We start from the raw sequence: 20,002 nt of genomic DNA, 5'->3' as shown, positions 1-20,002 counted from the left end.
GCCTGGCCTGGGTGCGGTCAGCCACAGGCTGGCGTGTTTCGGGGTGGCCAGGAAGCCCAGGCGCTAGTCCTCCCGCCGCCCCTGCTCTGGCCCCCCCTGAGTTGAGCTGCAGGAGGTCCCTGGGCCCCTAGGTCAGCCAGGTGGCGTAAGTCGGGAGAGGACGTGCTGCCGGAGCTCAGGCTGCGCGGCCCGGCGCTGCCCTCCACCACAACCTGCTTTATTATCACCCACGGGACAGGTGGGGACTGCCGCACTCAGTGACTCTCCCCAGAGCGGCACAGAGGCCCCATGTGGCCCGGTAGGCACCGCAGTGGCCCTCTCTCCAGGGCCGCCCCAGGACAGGCCCACCCACCAGGTGACACACCTGGTGTGCTGAACACGCCATCCCGGTGCCAAGGGGATGCAGGTGATCGGATGTGGATGGCAAATCCAACCATGTGACTTCATGGGGAAGAACCATGGCGGGGACAGACCCCTGACCCCTGGGGCTCCTGTCTTGTCTCTGAGGGCTGGGGGCTGCAGATGCCCCCAATGTCCACAAAGAACCGGCCCTCGAGACCCCTCGCAGGCCCCCTGTCCCCTGTAGGCTCGGGTGGTTGGGACACCCCAGCCTGAGCCCAGAGAGGCTGCAGGGGCTCCCCCACCTCTGGTCTCCATAGCCTGCACGGCCCACTGAGAGCCAGAGGCCCGAAAGTCCACCTGCGGTACAATCTGAGGGGATCTGACCCAGTGCAGGGACCCCCTTCACCCCGTCGCTCAGCCCAGGCTGAAAGGAGGCTCTTGGGTACAAAGAACCTGGACCAGCACAGCCAGACTTTTGTTGAATCAATGAGTGAACAAGGGGCCGCTGGGGAGCCGGCCGGGGCCCTCCAGCAAGGAGGGAGGGGCTCCAGAGGAGGGGTGTCTTGCGGGGGAGCCCGCACACACCAGGAGGCTCTCATTCTCACGTGCCCAGGGCAGGGGTGTGGGTTGAGGGGTGCCGGTTGCGGGGTGAGGAGAGACGTGTGGGTTTGGGGACACGGGTGTGTGGGTATGGCACGTGGGATGCAGGGTGAGGGGCCTGGGATGTGGGTGGGCATGGGGTGCAGGCACTGGGAGAGGGTGGGGACTGAGGCTCCACAAGAAATACCATGGTGAAGACCGCACAACTTCGCTAAAATAGCTCTGTGTACAAGGTCCCTCATCTATGTCTAGGTTTCCAGAGAAGCACGCCGCGCACCGGAGGCCGTGGGGCCTGGTCCTTGGTGTCACGGGGTGCACAGGCCGCCGCCCGGCCCGTTGCCGAGGGGCACGACGGAGGCACCCTGCAGGACGGCGTTTGCCACGGCACACTAGGCACGGCACTGGGAGGGCCCTTGGCAGCCCTGGGGGAGAGGGAGAGAGAGAAGGGCCCTGAGACGGTGCCCACCCGCCCGGAAACCGCGTCCACGGCCCCAGCCCGCGCCCACCTGCCCCAGACCACGCCCACCTGTGCAGACAGAGCCCACCTGCCCCAGACCACGCCCACTGAGGCCACCCACCAGCCCACAGACTGCATCCATCAGTGCATGAAATCATGTCCACCACCCCAGACCAGGCCCACTGGTACCCAAAACCATGCCTGCTGCCCCAAGACCTCGTTCTGGCCACGTTCACTGGTCCCTGAGACGGTGCTCCCTCCAGCACGCCCACCTCGGGCTCGCCCACCCTGCGGCGGCCCTCCCCCCTGCAAGGCGTGCACCTGGATGGGCAGTTCCGTCCCAGCTGGCTCCCAAGCCTACCTGATCCCACACAGAACCCACCCGGCTTTCCCCAGCTCCCAGAAAAGCCCAGACCTCCACTCAAAGCCGAGCGTTGAGGTCCCCTTGGCCCTGCTTATCCTACTCCACCCCCAAGGGGGCGCAATCCCAGTCAGGGGGAGTGAGCACAGCCCGGGCGGTGGGCCTGGGCCCAGGGCAGTGCCCAGCCAGCAATGGCTCAGCCCAGGAATGCCATGGGCTGAGCCACCACGCCTGGCAGAGCCACCCGCTGCCAGTGCCCTGGGCTGCGTCACTCCTGCCCGGGGTCCGGGAGGGTCTGGGGTGGGGTGGGCAGGAGTGGGGGCCACCCGGCGCCTATGCAAAGCAGCCCACAGCTTCCTGGACCCTTGAGCGGAGGCTGAGCCAGAGCCCAGGAGTGGGGCCTTCCCCGGGTCCTGGGGCCAGCCTGACCCGCAGGACACGCCAGGGCCTGCGTGGCGTATGAGGGTGTGGGAGACCGGAGGCCTGGGCACAGGGTGGGGAGGCCAAATCTTCAGGGGTGAGCAGGCTCTGTTGCCAAGGGGGCAGCTCTGCCGGCAGTGCTTTGCCCACCAACGCACCCCAGGCCTAAACAGGCCTAGCGTAGGGCTGGACGGGGACAGAGCCCTGGGCCCGCGCCAAGCTGAGGAAGGGCCAGGCCCCTGCGGCAGAGGGGCGGCATGAGGCAGGCAGGAGGGGCTGAGCCGTCGGTTAGGGGCTGGCGTGAGGGGCTGAGAAGCAGGAGAGCCATGCATCGTGGGGGTGAAGGAGGAGGGGGTGAGGCCTAAGGTGCACCGGGGACGGGGGACATCACCAAAGCGGATGGGGTGTCCGCTCAGGAATTGGTGCTCTGGGATCCAGACCAGCCCTTCTGGGGAAAAGCACCCAGCCTGAGCATAGAACATGAAAAACATCTTAGAAGCAACGAAAGCTGGCAAAAAGCAAGGGGTAATCAGGTCGCGGCTGCGGGGAAGCCCTTCCTTCAGAGGCTTTCCGGGCCAGCACCCCTCGAGGCTCGAGTTGCCAAGGCTTTAGGGGTGCGGGGGCAGAAGGCCACCCCCAAGAGGGGTGAGAGACACCCCACCCCTCAAAGAAGCAGCAAGCCCAAAAGGTTACACCCCGGGTGCACGGGTGAGCCCAAAACACACCTTCCCTGCCCCAGGGAGTGCGAGGCGTGGTCTTGGTGCTGGGCAATGTGGGTGGAAATCCCAGAGAAATTGGAGTCCCGAGCTAGTCCCCAATGGGTCTGAGTGACGACTTCTTATCCCTGGGCTGCAGGCATGGCGGGGAGGGCACAAAGCATCAGGCTATGATTTTAGGGCCACGCGGGCGGCTTTCCTCGGGAGGCGGGAGATGAGGGGCCTGGGGCAAACACCACCCTCCGAGGGGCTCACCTGCATTCTGGAAGGAGTGCGAATAATCCCCACAACTAATGTTTGAAAGAAACTGATCCTTCTCTAATAAAATGTGAGCGTGCCGGCCAAAACCGCAGCACAGACATGACCAAAGACTTCACCTGTTAGAATTATCCGACACAGAATGTAAGCTGACTGTGTAACGTCATACAATTTAGAGGTTTTAGGCAAAGGAAAGGAACTATAAAGAATAACCAACTTTACTGAAAAGTAGAGTTTCTAAAAAATGAAACTATAATAACTAAAGTTAAAGTTTCAATGGATGGGATTCATAGGGCTCTAGACACTGTTAAGGACAGAATGAACTGGAAGACAAATGAGGAGACTGTGCCGAGGGCAGCACAGACGTTGAACGGGAGTGATACGGGCTGAGGGGCAGCGAAGGTGTGAGCAATGTCACACCTGAGCTCCAAAGGCCGGGACAGAGAGGATGGGGTGGAGGCAGTACATAAAGTGAGAGGCTGGAAGTTTCTCATAAACGATTAATGACACGAGTGGGAGAGTAAAGATGTCCAAAGATTCCCAGTTTGAATAAATAAAAATAAAAATCCCACACCCAGACCCGTCTTACTAAAACAGTCGCCAATGGCGCCCGCAGTTAAGACAGCTCACTTTTGGAAAGCCGCGGACTTGGCTGAGCATCTCTGAGCGCGGCGGTGAAAGCCAAGACAGCAGAAAGATGCTGAGAGAAAACGGCAGGACTCCCACGGCAGAGAGCCCGTCGCTCTCAAGATAAGTGTGCAAAAGAGAAAGTGAAGAAGAGCTCCCGTATCGGAAGCCTGAGATGCGGGGAGGGTGCGGGCGGAAGAGCGAGCTGCGTGGTCTGAACACACGACGCTCACGTCCAGTGTCTCCGAGACTGAAGGTCACTGTACTGTCTGGGTGCGGGTAAAAGTATGATTTTCTCACACTGCGGACATCGATAAGCTCAGTGAGCAACGAGCAATTTCTAGGCAGCCACTAAAAGGCCAGGGACAGAGTGTGTAACCTCCAACGAGAAGAAGGAAAAAGCGAAATGACAAAACAGTTACTGACAATAAGGTCAGAACAAAGAGAAAGCGGGACCTGAGAGGGAGGGGAACAGACAGAAATCAAACGCAATCAGATGAGAGGTGCTGTGGTCGTAAGGCCCCGAGACGCCCCATGGGCGGGCCCCTCCCGCGTCATATCAGGACGGGCCGCCTGGCCGGCAGAACACAGCGGAGGTGGTGGAGCCTGACTTCTCAGGCCGGGCCACAGAAGCGTGTCTCCAGGGGTGGGTCCTGAACCCCTTGTTCTGAGGACGCTCTGCCCGCGGTGAGGTCGCTCAGGCAGCCCCCTGGAGGGTCCACATGGGGAGGAGGTGAGGCCTCCACCCCTCACCGTGTGCGTGAGCCGCCATGGGAGTGGGTCCTCTGCCAATGTCTTGCCTGCTGCTGTGAGACCTTGAGCCAGTACCTCAAGGTTAAGGCCCTGTTGGGTCCCTGACCCTCAGAAATATGTGGGATAACAGGTATTTGTTGTCTGGAGTAACCTGTCGTGCAGGATCCATGTATCTGTGTGTATATATGATCACACAAAATGCAAGTGTTAAATGCGCCGTTTAAAAGAGGGTGGTCAACCTGAATTTAAATTTTGGCTGCTCTCGCCTTCTGAGACGGACCACACTCTGTCTATGCAGTGCGCGTCTCCCCGAATAAACCCACTTTCACTTTAAAGAAAGAAAAAATCACATTTTACGCAGAGGAATATCTAAAACGTAAGATTAGAGAATGACTGAAAGGAAGAGATATACTTGGAAAATTCTAACCAAAATAAAACAGAGTCTGAAGAAATATAAAGTAAAAATTGGCAGGATTGTAAGAAGGTGATTCATCCCAAAGATTGTCACCCTACTTGGCTTGGTAATTGATGGGGCGCACAGACCAGAAATATCAGAAAGATATAAGAGATCTGAAAGACACAATACACAAGCTCAGCCCCACTTCTGACACCCAGTAATCGTGGAACACACAGTATTTTCAGGCACCGTGAGCACTGACGACATGCAGTAACTCACAGCAAGTGTCTGGGTGTTGAAGTGACACCACTCCAATCAAATATGATTCTGCTAACAAGAAAATACAAGCTAATCACAAAATCTGATGCAAATGTATTTATAGGAGACCAATTTCTAAATAACTTAGAGATCAAAGAAATAACTGTAATGAAAATTAGAAAATACCGATCTGAATAATACCCAAAATACTGCATTTCAAACATTTTCAGATGCAGTTAAAGTAGAAAATAAAGGGAAAATGTCATCCTTAAATGTACGTATTGAAAAGAAGAAATGCTGAAAGTTAAGAACCAACCATCTAGCTCAAGAGGTTAGAAAAAGAACAAACCCAAATAACAAATGTAAGAGCAAAAGTGAACAAATAGGAAGTTGAACAAAGCCTAAGCCTGGTTCTCTGAGAAGCTGGATAAAGTGACAGACGGTGGTGAGACTGAGGGCGGCGGGGGCCGGGTGGGGGGGCGGGGGCAATATTAGGAGTCAAAGCGACACGTCATCTCTCATTCTGCAGACGTTAGAAAGATAATGAAGGAAGACAAGGTCCGCTTCCCATTCCTGCATCAGTTGGTGCCACTCACATGAACAGAATAATACGACCATCTCGTTAGATTCAGGGGAAACAGTGAGAAATTCTATGTCATTCATGATAAACAGAGAAAGAAAACACCTCTCGGCAAGCAAGGAATAGCGGAATGTCTTCGATCTGAGAGCGTGTATTTGCGGAAACCTTGCAACTGACTCCTGCCCCCCTCCCTCCCGAGGTTCCGGCTAGCGCAGTGAGGCAGGAACAGGGACAAGGCGGAGAGACCAGAAAGAAAGGAGGATACACGTCATTCAAGGTGATGGGATTGCATAGAAAATCCAAGGCATCTGCAAGCTAGTGGGACCCGGAGGTCAACTCGCCAGCGCTGTGGGCTACAGGGTCAGCGTGCAAAAGCCATGGGGATATTCTACACATCAGCACAAATAAGTGGAAAATAAAATTTAAAACACCATTTATATCACTCATATGTGGACTCTTAAAAAAAAAATAAGTCAAACTCGGGGCTTCCCTGGTGGCGCAGTGGTTGAGAGTCCGCCTGCCAATGCCGGGGACACGGGTTCGTGCCCCGGTCCGGGAAGATCCCACGTGCCGCGGAGCGGCTGGGTCCGTGAGCCATGGCCGCTGAGCCTGCGCGTCCGGAGCCTGTGCTCCGCAACGGGAGAGGCCACAACAGTGAGAGGCCTGCGTACCGCAAAAAACAAACAAACAAACAAATATATATATATATGTATGTATAAAAGTACCAAAAATACATAGCAATACATTTGATGAAAAAACCCATGCTAAAACTATTGCTTAGAAAAAGTAAAGAATACCTAAATAAATGTCGAGATACATCCTGCACGTAGATTGGGAGTCTCAGTGTGGTAAGGGCGTCAATTCTCCCTGAAATGATGGATAGCTTTGACCCGATCCCCATCAAAATCCCGCCAGGCTACCTCTAGAAATCCACAGGCTGATTCTAAAATTTAAATAGAGGACTTCCCTGGCGGTCCAGTGGTTAAGACTCCGTGCCTCCAGGCAGGGGGCATGGTTCGATCCCTGGTCAGGGAACTAAGATTCCACCATGCCATGTGGCGCGGCCAGACCATAAAATAAAAATTAAATAAATAAAATTTAAATGGAAATTCAAAAGACGGAACAGTCCAGGAGATCCTGGGCAGGAAACAGTGTTGGAGAACTTACCTGTCGCTTTTCAAAACTTATTTCAAAACTGCACTAATTAAGACTTAATTGTGGTATCGGTACAAGGATAAGCAAACGATCGATGGAACAGAACAGAGAACCAGAATCATTCTGGAGAGTCTATCTTGACAAAGATGCCAAAGCAAGCGAACGGGAGAAGGCGAGTAATTTTCGATAATGGTGGGGGGCGGTCAGCTGGACGTCCAGATGAACGCAAACAGACTTGACGCCACGCGCAAAACCTAAACTCAGGGTGGATCAGAGACCACATGTGAACGTCAAAACCGTAAAGCTTCTAGGAGGAAATATACGGGAACATCTTCATGACCGTTGGGGAAGCAAAGTTATTTAGGCCGGATACCAAAAGTGCTAGCCACAAAAGGAAAAGCGATCAATTGCCCTTTATAAAATATTTCTACCCAAAAGGTGTCACTAAGAAAGTGAAAAGGTAAACCGCAGACGGGGAGAAAGTATTACCCGTACACATATCTGAGAAACAAATATAAAGATTATCTAAAAACCACTACAAATAAATAACAAAAGGACACACGACCTAATTTTAAAATGGGTAAAAGATTTCAACAGGCACTTCACAGCGAAGGCATCTGAACGGCCAGTAAACATAAAGCATGACTTAGTCACCAGGGAAACACAAAGTAGAACGCACCTACCAGAATGGCTAAAAATACGACGTTTACGATGCCGAGTGGTGGCGGGGCTGTGGCTCAGTCAGGACTCCCATGATCTGCTGGGGTGGAGACACCGCAAACACCGTAGAAGGCTGCTGGTACTTCCTTCTAAAGCAAAATCTAAGCGTCCCCCGCCACCCGCAATCCACTCCCGGGTACAAACCCGGGAGAAACGATGCACAGGTCCGTGGAGGCTTGCTCTTGGAGTGATGGGGCACCTCCATTTGTGACAGTCCCCAGCGGGAAGCAACCCACCCTCCCATCAGCACACTCAAGCCTGGACGCTGCTCGGCGAGGAAAACGTGCACACAGGTGCCCTCAGCGTGGCTGCCCGAGGCCAAAGAGGCCGGACACAGGCGAGCACGTACCGTGTGGGTCCCCGTGCGGCCCGGCAGCCTGGGCTGATTGAAGTCAGAGCGTGGTCATCGCATGGCCGGAGGACAGGGTGCGAAGGGGCACGGGGAACTTTCTGTAGAGAAATGTCCCCTCTCTCCATCCGGGTGGTGGTCATGAAGGCAAACACGTCGCACCGTGTCTGCTGGAGACCTGTCCTTACCATTTGTAAGTTGTGCCTTAAGAACATTGTGTCAAAAGAGATATTATTCACTGTGGCGTTCAAAACCACCAATAACCAGAAAAAAACATCTAGTGAAGGATGTGCCAGACCTCTACCTGAAAAGCCACAAGCCACAATCCAGAGAAAATCAAGACGCCCTAACTAAGTAGAGTAGATCATGCTTTTGATTTGAAAGACAGTATAATGAGATGTCAGTTCTCCCCTCTGCAGATTCAAGGCGATCCCAATCAGAGTCCTGGCAGCTTTTCCTCCCTCCCCTTCTCCCTCCCTCCCTCCCTTCTCTCTGTCTGTCTCTTTCTCTTTTGCTTTCCCTTGAGGAGGACAGGCTGATCCTGACACACGTATAGAAATGCGAAGGGCTGAGAACAGCCTCTGGTGCAGAGTGCCCTTCCCGTGCTGCTGGCTGGGCCGGGCCAGGTGACCTGCTCTCACCTGCACACGGTGCGGTGAAGGCGGCAAGCGCTGGCGTGCTGCCCAGCTGTCAAGAGACAAACTCGCCCTGGGCAGCTGCTGGCTCGCGGCTGAGGAGCCTGCGGTTCTGGCCTGAACACAGCCGGTAGCCTGGAAGCAAGCGCTAGTCCTGCGGGACCCTCAGGGCCACAGCCGCGTGACCATCACGCATTGCTTCACTCCGAGATGAGCGCCGCGCGCGGTCACCACAGCACAGACCCACTCAGGCACGCACAGGGGTCCCTGAAACTGAGAGAGGCCCTAATAGGTGGTGTTGGCTTGGGAAGTGGTGGGGGTGGGGCGCGAAGAGCGGCCACAGGAGGTTGACCCTCTCGCCCTCTCCCACGGGCACCAAGACCGAGGCAGACGTCAACCACAGTGACGCTGCACACGGCAGGGAGACTGGCTGGAGGGTCACGCGTGCCCAGCGTGGCACAGCCAGGCGCCCTCCTGGAGGGACCCTCGAAAGCCGGCGTGTGCCCTGAGCGGACCCGGACATCGTCTGGAGTGGCGTCGGGAGTAACCTTGGCTCCTATGAGCAGAAAGCACCTAAGCCGGCCGAGTCACCTCCCTGGACCCGCGTGGGCCCCAGGAGAGGACAGCCCCAGACCAGCTGTGTTCCTGTCCCTCCCTGTGACTGGCCGGGCGTGGGGACATTAGGACCTGAGGGTGGGAAGGTGGCCCTCCAGGAGGAGGTGGAGAAACACTGAGCCCGCAGAGCCTCGACGTGGACCAGGTTCTCATCTCAATCCAGCAACAGACAAAATCGAGACGCTTACGGGAAGAAAGGCCTCCAGGGGCTCAGCCTCTGACCAGGCTGCCGGCGGCCGCCTTGCCCTCTGCCAGGCGCTCGGAAGGGGCTGGCAGTTGCCCTCGGCTGGACAGGAGGCTCCTGGGGAGGCTGTGGGTCTGGTCCCAGAGTCCCAGCGCTGGTGGAGAGAAGGACGTATCTTGAAGACGAACGTGGGAGTGGATTTTGGTACACAGAGTTGGCGGGATGGAAGCACAGCTTTTGGGGAGAAGGGTTACGTTAGCAGAAGGACCGCCAGCCTGGGCCAAGAGAGGCAGCACCCGTTTGTGCTGTGAGGACCTGAGAGCCCCGCTTCCTAAGGCCACAAGCCGCGGACGAAACGGCCAGCCTCCAAGGGGAACGTGTCCCCCACATTCTCCTTCGTATACGGCCGAGGACGACGAGAAAAGGGCCTCTCGGGGCAGAGCCAAGACTCGCTGAAAATGGATTAAGGAGCACAGTCATGGCCCCCAGGAAGGGGGCAGTGTTTGCCGGGGGGGATCCAGGGTGCTGTGGACCAGCTACCCTGTGTTGCGTCCATGTGTGTGTCCGTGCACACGTGCGCGTGTGTGTGTGTCCGTGCGTGTGTGCTCAAGAGCACGCGTGCACGCAGGTACCTCGTGTTGGGAGAGACAGCCCTCGGTCTCTCGTGCCCTCCTACGTGTCCTTCGAGGTGCGCTCCATCCATGCAAGGCCCTGACCACCCTTCACTTGGGCCACGTCTCAGGGTGAGGTAATGTCTCCCTCCAGGACAAAGAGCTTCCTGAAAAGGCAGCAAGTATCCCAAGCTCACTGCTCCCCCACCGTGACACGGGCCGCTGTGCGTGCGCCATCCGCCTGGGCCACAGTGCGTCCCAGATCAGCTGGCGCTCACGACGTCCTTCATCTCTGACCCAGGAGTCGCGTGTCTTCTGGCAGCCTCCATGCAACAGCCACAGCTAAGCTCACAGCTCGTAAGGAAGGGAAAGCAAATCCCAGACTTGGCAACTTGTTTTTCTGGTTCACAGTTATCCAGGTAAAGAGGAATGATGGCGAATCACAAGATCCCAGACTCAGAGTCTGGTTCTACGACCGTGGAGACTTTTTTTGGGGGGGGTTGCGGCGGTGAGCGTAGTTTGTTTTCAGAAGGTAAGTGAACGCGGGTGACCCGGAGATCACACTGTTTTATATTTGATTATCGTTCAGAACATATTTACTCCGCTCCTCCCACCCCACTGACGAGTGTCCTTCGTCGCCCACCAACTTGAGTTTGGGCAGATGTGATGTGAGTAGAAGCTTTCAGATGCCTCCCCCTTTTGACTTGCCCTCTCGTGCTGACACCTCTGCCTCGTGAAGGTGATGACTGGGGAACCACTGGCCCCAGAAGGGGAGACACGTGAGGTGGATCTCAGCCCAACCTGCAGCCTGGAGCCTGGCTCAGCCTTCCTGGTAGAACCCAACATTGCCACAGCTGACCTGGAGATGTGTGAGAAACAGAGGCTTGATGAATAAGTACCTCTGAGGTTGGGGAGGGGTTGTCTTTGTTATGCAGCATTACTGCTGCAAAAACCTGACTTAATAAAGACAGGAGCATAGAAAAATGGGGAGTGTAGAGTCCAAACAGAAAAAACATACCTAGTCACCTGTCTTGTGACAACGGTACAACGCAGCGAAGAGGACGTAGTGTCTTCAATGCACTGCACTGCATCAGCTGAACGTCTGTACAAAAACTGTGTCTTAACTCCTACATCACACCACACCCGGAAACAGTTCCAGATGGAACATAGCTCTAAATGTGAAACCATACAACTTTAAGAAGAAAACAGAAGTGACTATCTTTATGACTCTGGGGTAGGCAAAGATTTCACAAACAGAAAACATAAACGCTAATCATAAAAGAGAAATTGATATTGGCATACACTGAAATAAATAACGTATGTGCACCAAAAGATACTATTCAGAGTAAAAGGCAAATCATAGAATGAGAGAAGTTATCTTTAATACATATACCCACCGAAGGACTTGTATCCAGAATATATAAGGAACTCCTACAAGTTGACAGGAATAGGGAACAGGAAAACCTGCCCAAATACAAAAAAGGTACCTTGCAAGAGTATGTTGAAATGGACTGTTGATATGAAAAGGTGCTGAATTTCTTCAGTCATCAGATAAATGCAAATTGAAACTGTCATGTGAACCCACCGCACATCTACTAGAATGGCTAAAATAAAAGGACAGAGAATATCTAGTGTTGGTAAGAGCGTGCAGTCACTGGAAGACTCGTACACTGTGGTGGAATTTACACTGACACAGTCACTCTGGGAAATTCCTTGGGAGTGGCTACCAAAGCTGAATGCATGGCCCAGCAACTCCATTCCTACAGAAAGGTGTCCACACGTCCACCAAATCCAGGAGTGCTCACAACAGCACTATTTGTAATAGTTGAACTAGAAACAATGTAAATGTCTATCCACAGTAGTAGGTAAATGTCTATCCACAGTAGTAGGTAAATGCCTATCCACAGTAGTAGGTAAATGTCTATCCACAGTCGTAGGTAAATGTCTATCCACAGTAGTATGTAAATGTCTATCCACAGTCGTAGGTAAATGTCTATCCACAGTAGTACGTAAATGTCTATCCACAGTAGTAGGTAAATGTCTATCCACAGTAGTACGTAAATGTCTATCCACAGTAGTACGTAAATGTCTATCCACAGCAGTAGGTAAATGTCTATCCACAGTAGTACGTAAATGTCTATCCACAGTAGTACGTAAATGCCTATCCACAGTAGTACGTAAATGTCTATCCACAGTAGTACGTAAATGCCTATCCACAGTAGTACGTAAATGCCTATCCACAGTAGTACGTAAATGCCTATCCACAGTAGTACGTAAATGTCTATCCACAGTAGTACGTAAATGTCTATCCACAGTAGTACGTAAATGTCTATCCACAGTAGTACGTAAATGCCTATCCACAGTAGTACGTAAATGTCTATCCACAGTAGTACGTAAATGTCTATCCACAGTAGTAGGTAAATGTCTATCCACAGTAGTATGTAAATGTCTATCCACAGTAGTACGTAAATGTCTATCCACAGTAGTATGTAAATAAACTGTGGTTGAGAACCAATTTTAACTGCATGCAAGAAACCACATCCGGACATGTACCACACTCAACATCAAACCAACTTAGGTTCATTCCTGGAATGCAAGGTTGTTTTAACATTCAAAAACGGATTGATGTTAAGTGCTACAAGCAACTTCTTAGAAAAAGAAAAATCTATTGATGTTATTTATCACTTTAATAGTACAAAGAAGGAAAAACTTAAGATAGTCTCAGAGATGCAAAAAAAAATTGTTGAGAAAATTCACTACACATTTGTAATAAAAATTCCTGGCAAGGATTAGAAAGAAACTACTTTAACGTGCTAGAGTATCTATACATTTATATGTATGTATTGTATTTATAGCTTTATTAAGACCTACAGAAAATGTCATTATAGATGAGAAATGTTAGAAGCATTCTCTTTAATATCAGAAATTCAACAATGGTGCCCAGCATTGTGTAGAAGGTTCCAGCCAGTACAGTAAGACAAGACCACAGGGGCAAGAAGGTTGGAGTGGAAGATATAAAGCAATTTACACAGGATATAATTATTTACATAGAAACTCAAAAGAAGATACATACACATTTTTAGGAATAATGGGAGAGTTTAGAAATGTGGCAGATAGAAAATTAATATATAGAAGTCAGTTTCATTCTATATGACAGCAGCAAACAATGCAAAAATTTATATATAGAGATGACACCATGTGCGATAGTATCTGAATACCAAGTGAGAAAAATAAATCTAATAAAAGATGTCTGTGATCTCTGATGGGAAAATTCTAAAATTTAAAGTAGATCTAAGTAAATGGAGAGATATGTCATGTTCATGGGTAGAAAGATATGATTTCATTAATTTATCCATTTCCCCCAAATTGATCCACGGAGTCAATGCAAATCCAACCAAAATATCAATAGGATTTTTTTTGTTGAACTTGATAAAACAATTATGACATTTATATAGAAAAGAATGAGGTCAGGAAGGACCAAGACCCTTATGAAGATAAGCAGAGAGAGGCAACTTGCCCTACCAGACGCAACAGGCGGTGTGGCACTGGTGCAGGGGGGCAAACTCACCAGTGGAACAGAATAGAGACTCCAGAAATAGACCCACACATACACACAGGTGGGATACCAGTTCACAGGGGCATAGAAATAAATTTTTCAAAAAATAACTGAAAAATTTTTCTACGTGAACAAAAATAAAATTCGATTCCTAACTCACACCATATACAAAAGTCAACTCCAAATGGATTAGGACATTTATGTCAAAAACAAAATTTAAAACTCTTTTTTTAAAAAAAAAAATTATTTTATTTATTTATTTTTGGCTGCACTGGGTCTTCGTTGCTGCGTGCGGGCTTTCTCTAGTTGTGGCGAGCGGGGGCTACTCTTTGTTGCGGTGCTTGGGCTTCTCATTGTGGTGGCTTCTCTTGTTGCAGAGCAGGGGCTCTAGGCGTGCGGGCTTCAGTAGTTGTGGCACGTGGGCTCAGTAGTTGTGGCTCGCGGGCTCTAGAGAGCAGGCTCAGTCGCTGTGGCACACGGGGCCATGTGGGATCTTCCTGGACCAGGGCTCAAACCCATGTCCCCTGCATTGGCAGGCGGATTCTTAACCACTGTGCCACCAAGTAAGCCCCAAAATGTAAAACTCTTAGTAGTAAATGTAGGTAAACAATCTTTTAAACCTCAGGGTAAAGAAAAATTTCTTAAGACAAAGTAGCACTGACTAGAAGAAAAAGATTGATAACTTTAGCCACATTAAAAATCAAATTAGAACCTGTGTGCAAGTTCTATTTACACTACTAAAACGATCCGAAAAAAAGTAGGCCATGCAAGGACAAACAATGGAACTACGTCACGAACCAAGAATTATGACTAATCAGAATGTACGCACCTGAGATCCAATGGGATGGGAAAATGAATGAATAAGCAAGGTCCTAGACAGTCAAAAAGGTAAGAAAAAGATATGAAAGGTATAATGATTGCAAGGAAAGGAAAACAAATTAGTTGATATAACTGTATGCGAGAAACCAAAAGAATCTTCAAATATATTAATGAATTGATAGAAACGACAGCCAGATGGATTTTCACAGAATCCATTCATAGGGCTTCCCTGGTGGCGCAGTGGTTAGGAATCCACCTGCCAGCGCAGGGGACACAGGTTCGAGCCCTGGCCCGGGAAGATCCCACATGCCACGGAGCAACTAAGCCCGTGCGCCACAACTACTGAGCCTGCGCTCTGGAGCCCGCGAGCCACAACTACTGAGTCCGTGTGCCACAACTACTGAAGCCCGCGTGCCTGGAGCCTGTGCTCTGCAACAAGAGAAGCCACGACGATGAGGAGTCCGCACACCGCAACAAAGAGTAACCCCTGCTCGCCACAACGAGAGAAAGCCCGCGCACAGCAACGAAGACCCAAAGCAGCCAAAAATTAACTATTAATTAACTTAAAAAAAAATCCATTCGTAAAAATCAATTCCCTTTCTATCAACCAGCCACAATTTTCAGGAAAAATTTTTTTTAATTTGATACTATTTACAGTAGAATAAAAAATAAAAAATATATATCTAAATCCAACAGAAAAAGTGCAAGACCATTACAAAGAAAATTCTAGGAGTTTATTGAAAGATCTTAAAGGATTTATTTATGGAGAGATATACCATGTTCACATATTCTAAGGCTCAGTAATGTAAAGAAGTCAGTTCTCCCCAAACTGATTAATAGCAATAAAAAAATTTTAATTTTAATAAAAAATTATGTTGGTGAATCTTGACAGCCTAATTCTGTAACCTGTGTGGAGGTGTAGGGGTGTCAAGAACAGCTGAGTCATTTTCAAGGAAGAAAAACAAGCTCATAGGACTTGTCTGACTAGCATAAAGACATCCTACAAAGCTGTAGTAATGAAGACCTCGTGGCACTGGCCCAAGGCAGACAGAAAACGGTGGAGCTGAACAGAAGGTCCAGAGGTGCCAACATGCAACAGTGCCAGCCTGCAGGTGAGCAGCGGAGGGGCCGTTGGGCTCCTCACACCACGTGCAAGTCAGCTCCAGGAACGTTCAAGCCTGGAATGTATGAGCCACAGCAATGCTCCTAGAAGAGGGCTTCACGACCTCAGGGTAAGGCCGCAAGCCATAGAAATGACCAACTGTCGAGGGAAAGCCTGACCTATCGGAGTTTATTAAAATTAAGGTGGCTTTACATCCAAAGACACCATAAAGGTGTGAAAAGGCAGATCACAAAGTGGGACACAGTGTTTCCACACAAATCAACTGAAAAAGGAGGAGAATCCAGAGCAGATGGCTGTCACCCCTTCAAATCAGCAGAAAAGATGCGCAATTCTAAGGTCGATCAGACAAAAGATGTGCTTTTCAGGACAGGAGCCCTAATTGGCCAACGCATGTCTGAATATAGGCCATGTTATTAGTAAAGAGGAAAATGCAAACGAGTGCCATCACTCCCTCCAGAGGCAAACAAGATGCCCTGTCAACACCAAGTATTGGCACAATGGGAGCAATGGCCGCACTGTGGCCACGGTGTGACCACGGTCACAGTGCAGTCCCTCTGGCCACGCCTGCAGTGCCCAGTGCACCAGGTTTAATACCCGCCCCCCGCCACCGCCAAGTTCACGTCCGCTTGGAACCTGTGAATGTGACCTTATTTGCAGATGTAATCAAGGTAAGGTTAGGTCACACTAGAGGAGGGTGGGACCCGATCCAACAACTGGTGTCCTTTTAAGAGGGATGTCTGGACACAGTGACACACTAAAGGAACACCGTGTGAAGCAGGGCAGAGACTGGAGTAACTCGTCTGTAAGCCAAGGAACACCGAGGACTGCCAGGGGTTGTCAGAAGCTGGAAGGGACAGGAAGTTTCTTCCCTACAGGCTCTGAGAGCTCTGCCCTGCCGACGCCTTGGTTTTGGACTTCTGGCCTTCAGAAAAACTGTCTGCGGTTTAAGCCACCGAGTTGGCAGTACTTTGTTACAGTAGCTAATACACCTATGTAGGTAGAAGCTGTGTGCGCCCCGGGGACACTCACTCCTAGGAAGATGCCTGGGGAAAGCTGCACAGTGAATTACAGAGAAAACCTGGAAATTGCCCCCATGGAGAGGCAAGTCGCTAAGCAGTAGGGCTGACAGACCTTGGTGCCAGATTGGACATGGGGTGAGGATGGCGGGCTGGACTGGAGGTGGCCCCCAAGGGCCCTGCCAGCTCTGAAAGCACACGCTCATCGTGCCCGGAGCTGGCGACTCTGGGGGGCGGCCCGCACACGTGCTGATGCAATAGACATGTACTGAGCATCTGCTATGTGCCGGGCATGGCCCCAGGTGCAGGGGTGCACCAAGAGCCCAGCCCATGAGCTTACAATCCATGGGGACAGACAGACAGACAGGCAAAGAGGCTGTTAGTGCCAGGGAGACAGACAGACAGACAGACACACTGGGAACCCGGGGGGTGGTGGGCACAGCAGGCGCAGGTGTTCTGGTGAGTTCAGGGAGACAGGTGCACCTGGGGCAGAGCAGGTGGGGGCGTGGCCCTGGCTGGTGTCACTCTCTTGGCCACTGCTGGGTGCCAGACCGTGCCAGTGGGGCTGCTCCATACCTGTCTACCTGTGCTCGGAGGCCAAGCCCAGGCCAGGCTCCCGGGCCACGTGTGGCCCGCTCCATCAGAAGCTTCAGAAAACAGCGCGAGGGCCCAGTGATTGCCGGCCCCCTCCTGTCCGCGGCACTTGGCGCCTATGCAAACCTCAAACTCAACGCCCCATTGGCGCCACACCCCACAGGGGAGACAGACGAAGGCTGTTACCCACCTGGTCCTGCTGCAGGACCCCCACTATCCCGACAACTGGCCGGGACCAGGATGGGGCCAGGGTGCCCTGAACCCTGCTCTGAGCTCAGGCTGGACCAGAGGCCCCAGCCTGCCCTGGAGGACGCAGAGCAGGTAGCCCCAAGCAGACCCAGGGCTCAGACGGACACGAGAACGGCGCTGTTACCTGATGGTCTGGGCAGCTGAAACTGAGCGCTCTCCACTGTCTTCACGCTTGGAAGGAGGGACGCAGTGGGTGCACATTTAATAAGTTTGGATCCAAGTGTTTGTCTGATTCGGCCCTGGCAAGAGCAGAGCTCAGGGCCTTATTGTCTAGGTGCTGAAAGGTACAGGTGGGGGGCTCTATCTTCCCAAAACTCCCTGTGGCCGCACTTTACTTTAGCACTTCTCTCCGCCAGCCTCTTTTAGAGCACAGGCAAGGTGCAAGGAGGTACCTTTTCGTCTTTCAGTTTCAAGTCTTGCTGGAGAGCCATTTGTGGTGGTCCCGGAGCCAGGTGTGGCATGGCTGGGGGGCACCTCTCCCTTGGTGGATGAATGTCCAAGAGCGGAGATGCAAAGTCAAAGTTGGAGATGGGCGGCATCTGCTTCTTGGCTTTCCACACACCCACCCCTTCCACGAAGAGGTCGGACCCCGGGAAGGGGGGCAGCTCCACCGCAGGCTGGGGAGGGAAGGATGAGGTGAGGGGTGCTGGCTGGCCCTTTCCTGGCCTGCCGGTCAGGCGTAAGGCCTCAGGGAGAAGCCCCGGCCACACTTCCCGACAGCTGGGCTGCCCACTGGGTCCCCCCACCAGGGGCGCCAGGTTGCAGGGTTTTGCTGCCTGGCCTGCAGGAGGGCTCCTTGGGGGAGCAGGCCCCTGGAAAGACCCCTGAAGGAAGGCTGGGTATTCACCCCAGGAGGACGGAGGACACTGCAGGTCGGAAAAGGAACAGCCTAGAGGGGCCTGGAGGCCACGAACATCCCGCCAGCCCAGCCAGAGGACCCCCTGCCAGGTGGCCACAGAGTTGGGGTTGGCTGGGGAGGAGAGATTGGAAAGCTGGATGGCAAAGGCCAGCTGGGTGAGACGTCCCGGGGCGTGGGGAGGGGCCACCCCGAGGTGGCCAGCAGGAGAGGGACACCCCGCCCCCCTCACCTGTCTCCACAGCAGCTCGAAGTTGCCAACGTCGCAGTTTCGGTCGACCTTGCGGTCCACCACCACCTTGATGGTGTCCTCCTGCACCTGCGCACAGAGCTGGGCCGTGACCGGCGTGGACGCGTGCATGGTGGGGCTAGAGTTGATCTCGATCAGCCAGGGCTTGAAGTCGCACCCGAGGATGAAGTCGGCGCCGTACAGCTCGAAGCTGTTCTTCCGCGGGTCTACATGGTCCTGGGCCACCTTCATGGTGTTGGTGATGGCCCTCTTCATGGACGGGTAGATGACGCTGCCCCACACGGCCCCGCGGCCCCTCTTCTGCAGGTACTCCTGGAACTCGGTGCTGGTCCACATGTTGTGACCCGGCAGCAGGGGGCTCCGGTCCTCGTCGTTCTTCAGGTGCTTCTGGATGGAGTTGTTGCACAGGTGGATGGCGCTGCGAGGCAAGGCCGCCGTCAGGGTCGGGGGGGGGGGGGGGCGGGTGCGCAGGCTCCTCTCCTCCCAGCGGGTGCCCCGGGACCCCACCCTGAGGCCCCGCCCAGACCCCGCCCCGAGGCTCCGCCCCCGAGCCCCTGCCCCCAAGCGCCGTGACCCCGGCACAGCGCCGCTGCGGGAGGGGTTCTGACGGTTTCCCTGTTCTCCTAATCCTCCTAGGCAACCTCAGGACAGCCCTCCGGTCCGCCTGGGACCACCATGGGGTGGGGCTGGGAGGGCAGGGCAGAAGCCAGCCAGCCCAGGGCCACCAACTAGGGGCCTCCAGCAAGTACCACCCTCTGAGCCTGTTTCCCCACTTGTCCCTGGAGGAGAGCCGGAGCCCCCCAAGGCTAGGATTCGCTAACTGAAATTTTCAATTAATTCGTTTATACGCTGGCATTGTTCTAAACAGCATTTAAATTGAATAGCATCTACTAGGAGATTATAAAATACGTGGGTCCTGTTCAAAGTCATTTTCATTTAAACGCGTCCTTGGGCCTGGGGATTTGCCATCTTGTTCTGGGTGGTGAGACCGCACCTGTGACCATGAGAGAGCTGTACTCCCGTAAGACAGTTACAAGAAACAAGATACAGGCACACGGAAGAGTTTTGGAAGCTGCAAACAGTGCTGTTAGGGAGCCGACACAGTTCAGAAACAGTGTCAGAGAATCTCCTGTCAGCCTGGGGAGAGGGTTATGGCCCCGGAGGGAGAAATGGCTCAGAGAGGGTAAGAGAACTGCCAGACACTCAGCTCACAGCTTGGCAGGGCCGGGCCGGCTGGAAGGGGCTCCGTGGGCTTCTCACTGCCCAGTCAGCCCAGGACCCCCCCTCCAGGCCCTCCTGGCCTGGTGGGAACAAATGTGCTCCTTGAGCTGCCGGCCAGGACCACTTGTCCCAGCTGCCTGCTCCTGCCGGGTGTGACCCCAGGTGTCACCTGCCAGGTGTGACCCCAGGTGTGGTCACAGCCCCCAGCTTGAGCACAGTGAACCCCCTCAAGGTCTCTGTGAAGCAACCTTCAGTCCTCGTGATACTGACGGGCTCCCCT

General features: G+C 52.9%; 1 protein-coding gene across 1 annotated transcript in view; it reads right to left on the bottom strand.

Moving 5' to 3' along the window:
* Positions 1-20,002, bottom strand: part of TTLL8 (tubulin tyrosine ligase like 8) — a 75,012-nt gene that overhangs the window by 16,943 nt on the left and 38,067 nt on the right. Inside the window, 3 exon segments of the mRNA XM_032645318.1 lie at positions 17,520-17,724; positions 17,726-18,012; positions 18,484-18,919. Of these exon segments, the coding sequence (XP_032501209.1) occupies positions 17,562-17,724; positions 17,726-18,012; positions 18,484-18,919 (886 nt within the window). The 3' untranslated portion in view covers positions 17,520-17,561.

This window comes from Phocoena sinus, chromosome 10, assembly GCF_008692025.1.
Source record: "Phocoena sinus isolate mPhoSin1 chromosome 10, mPhoSin1.pri, whole genome shotgun sequence".
Taxonomy (NCBI): domain Eukaryota; kingdom Metazoa; phylum Chordata; class Mammalia; order Artiodactyla; family Phocoenidae; genus Phocoena; species Phocoena sinus.
The sequence above is the reverse complement of the archived record's forward strand: the minus strand, read 5'-3'. Positions and strand labels throughout refer to the sequence as shown.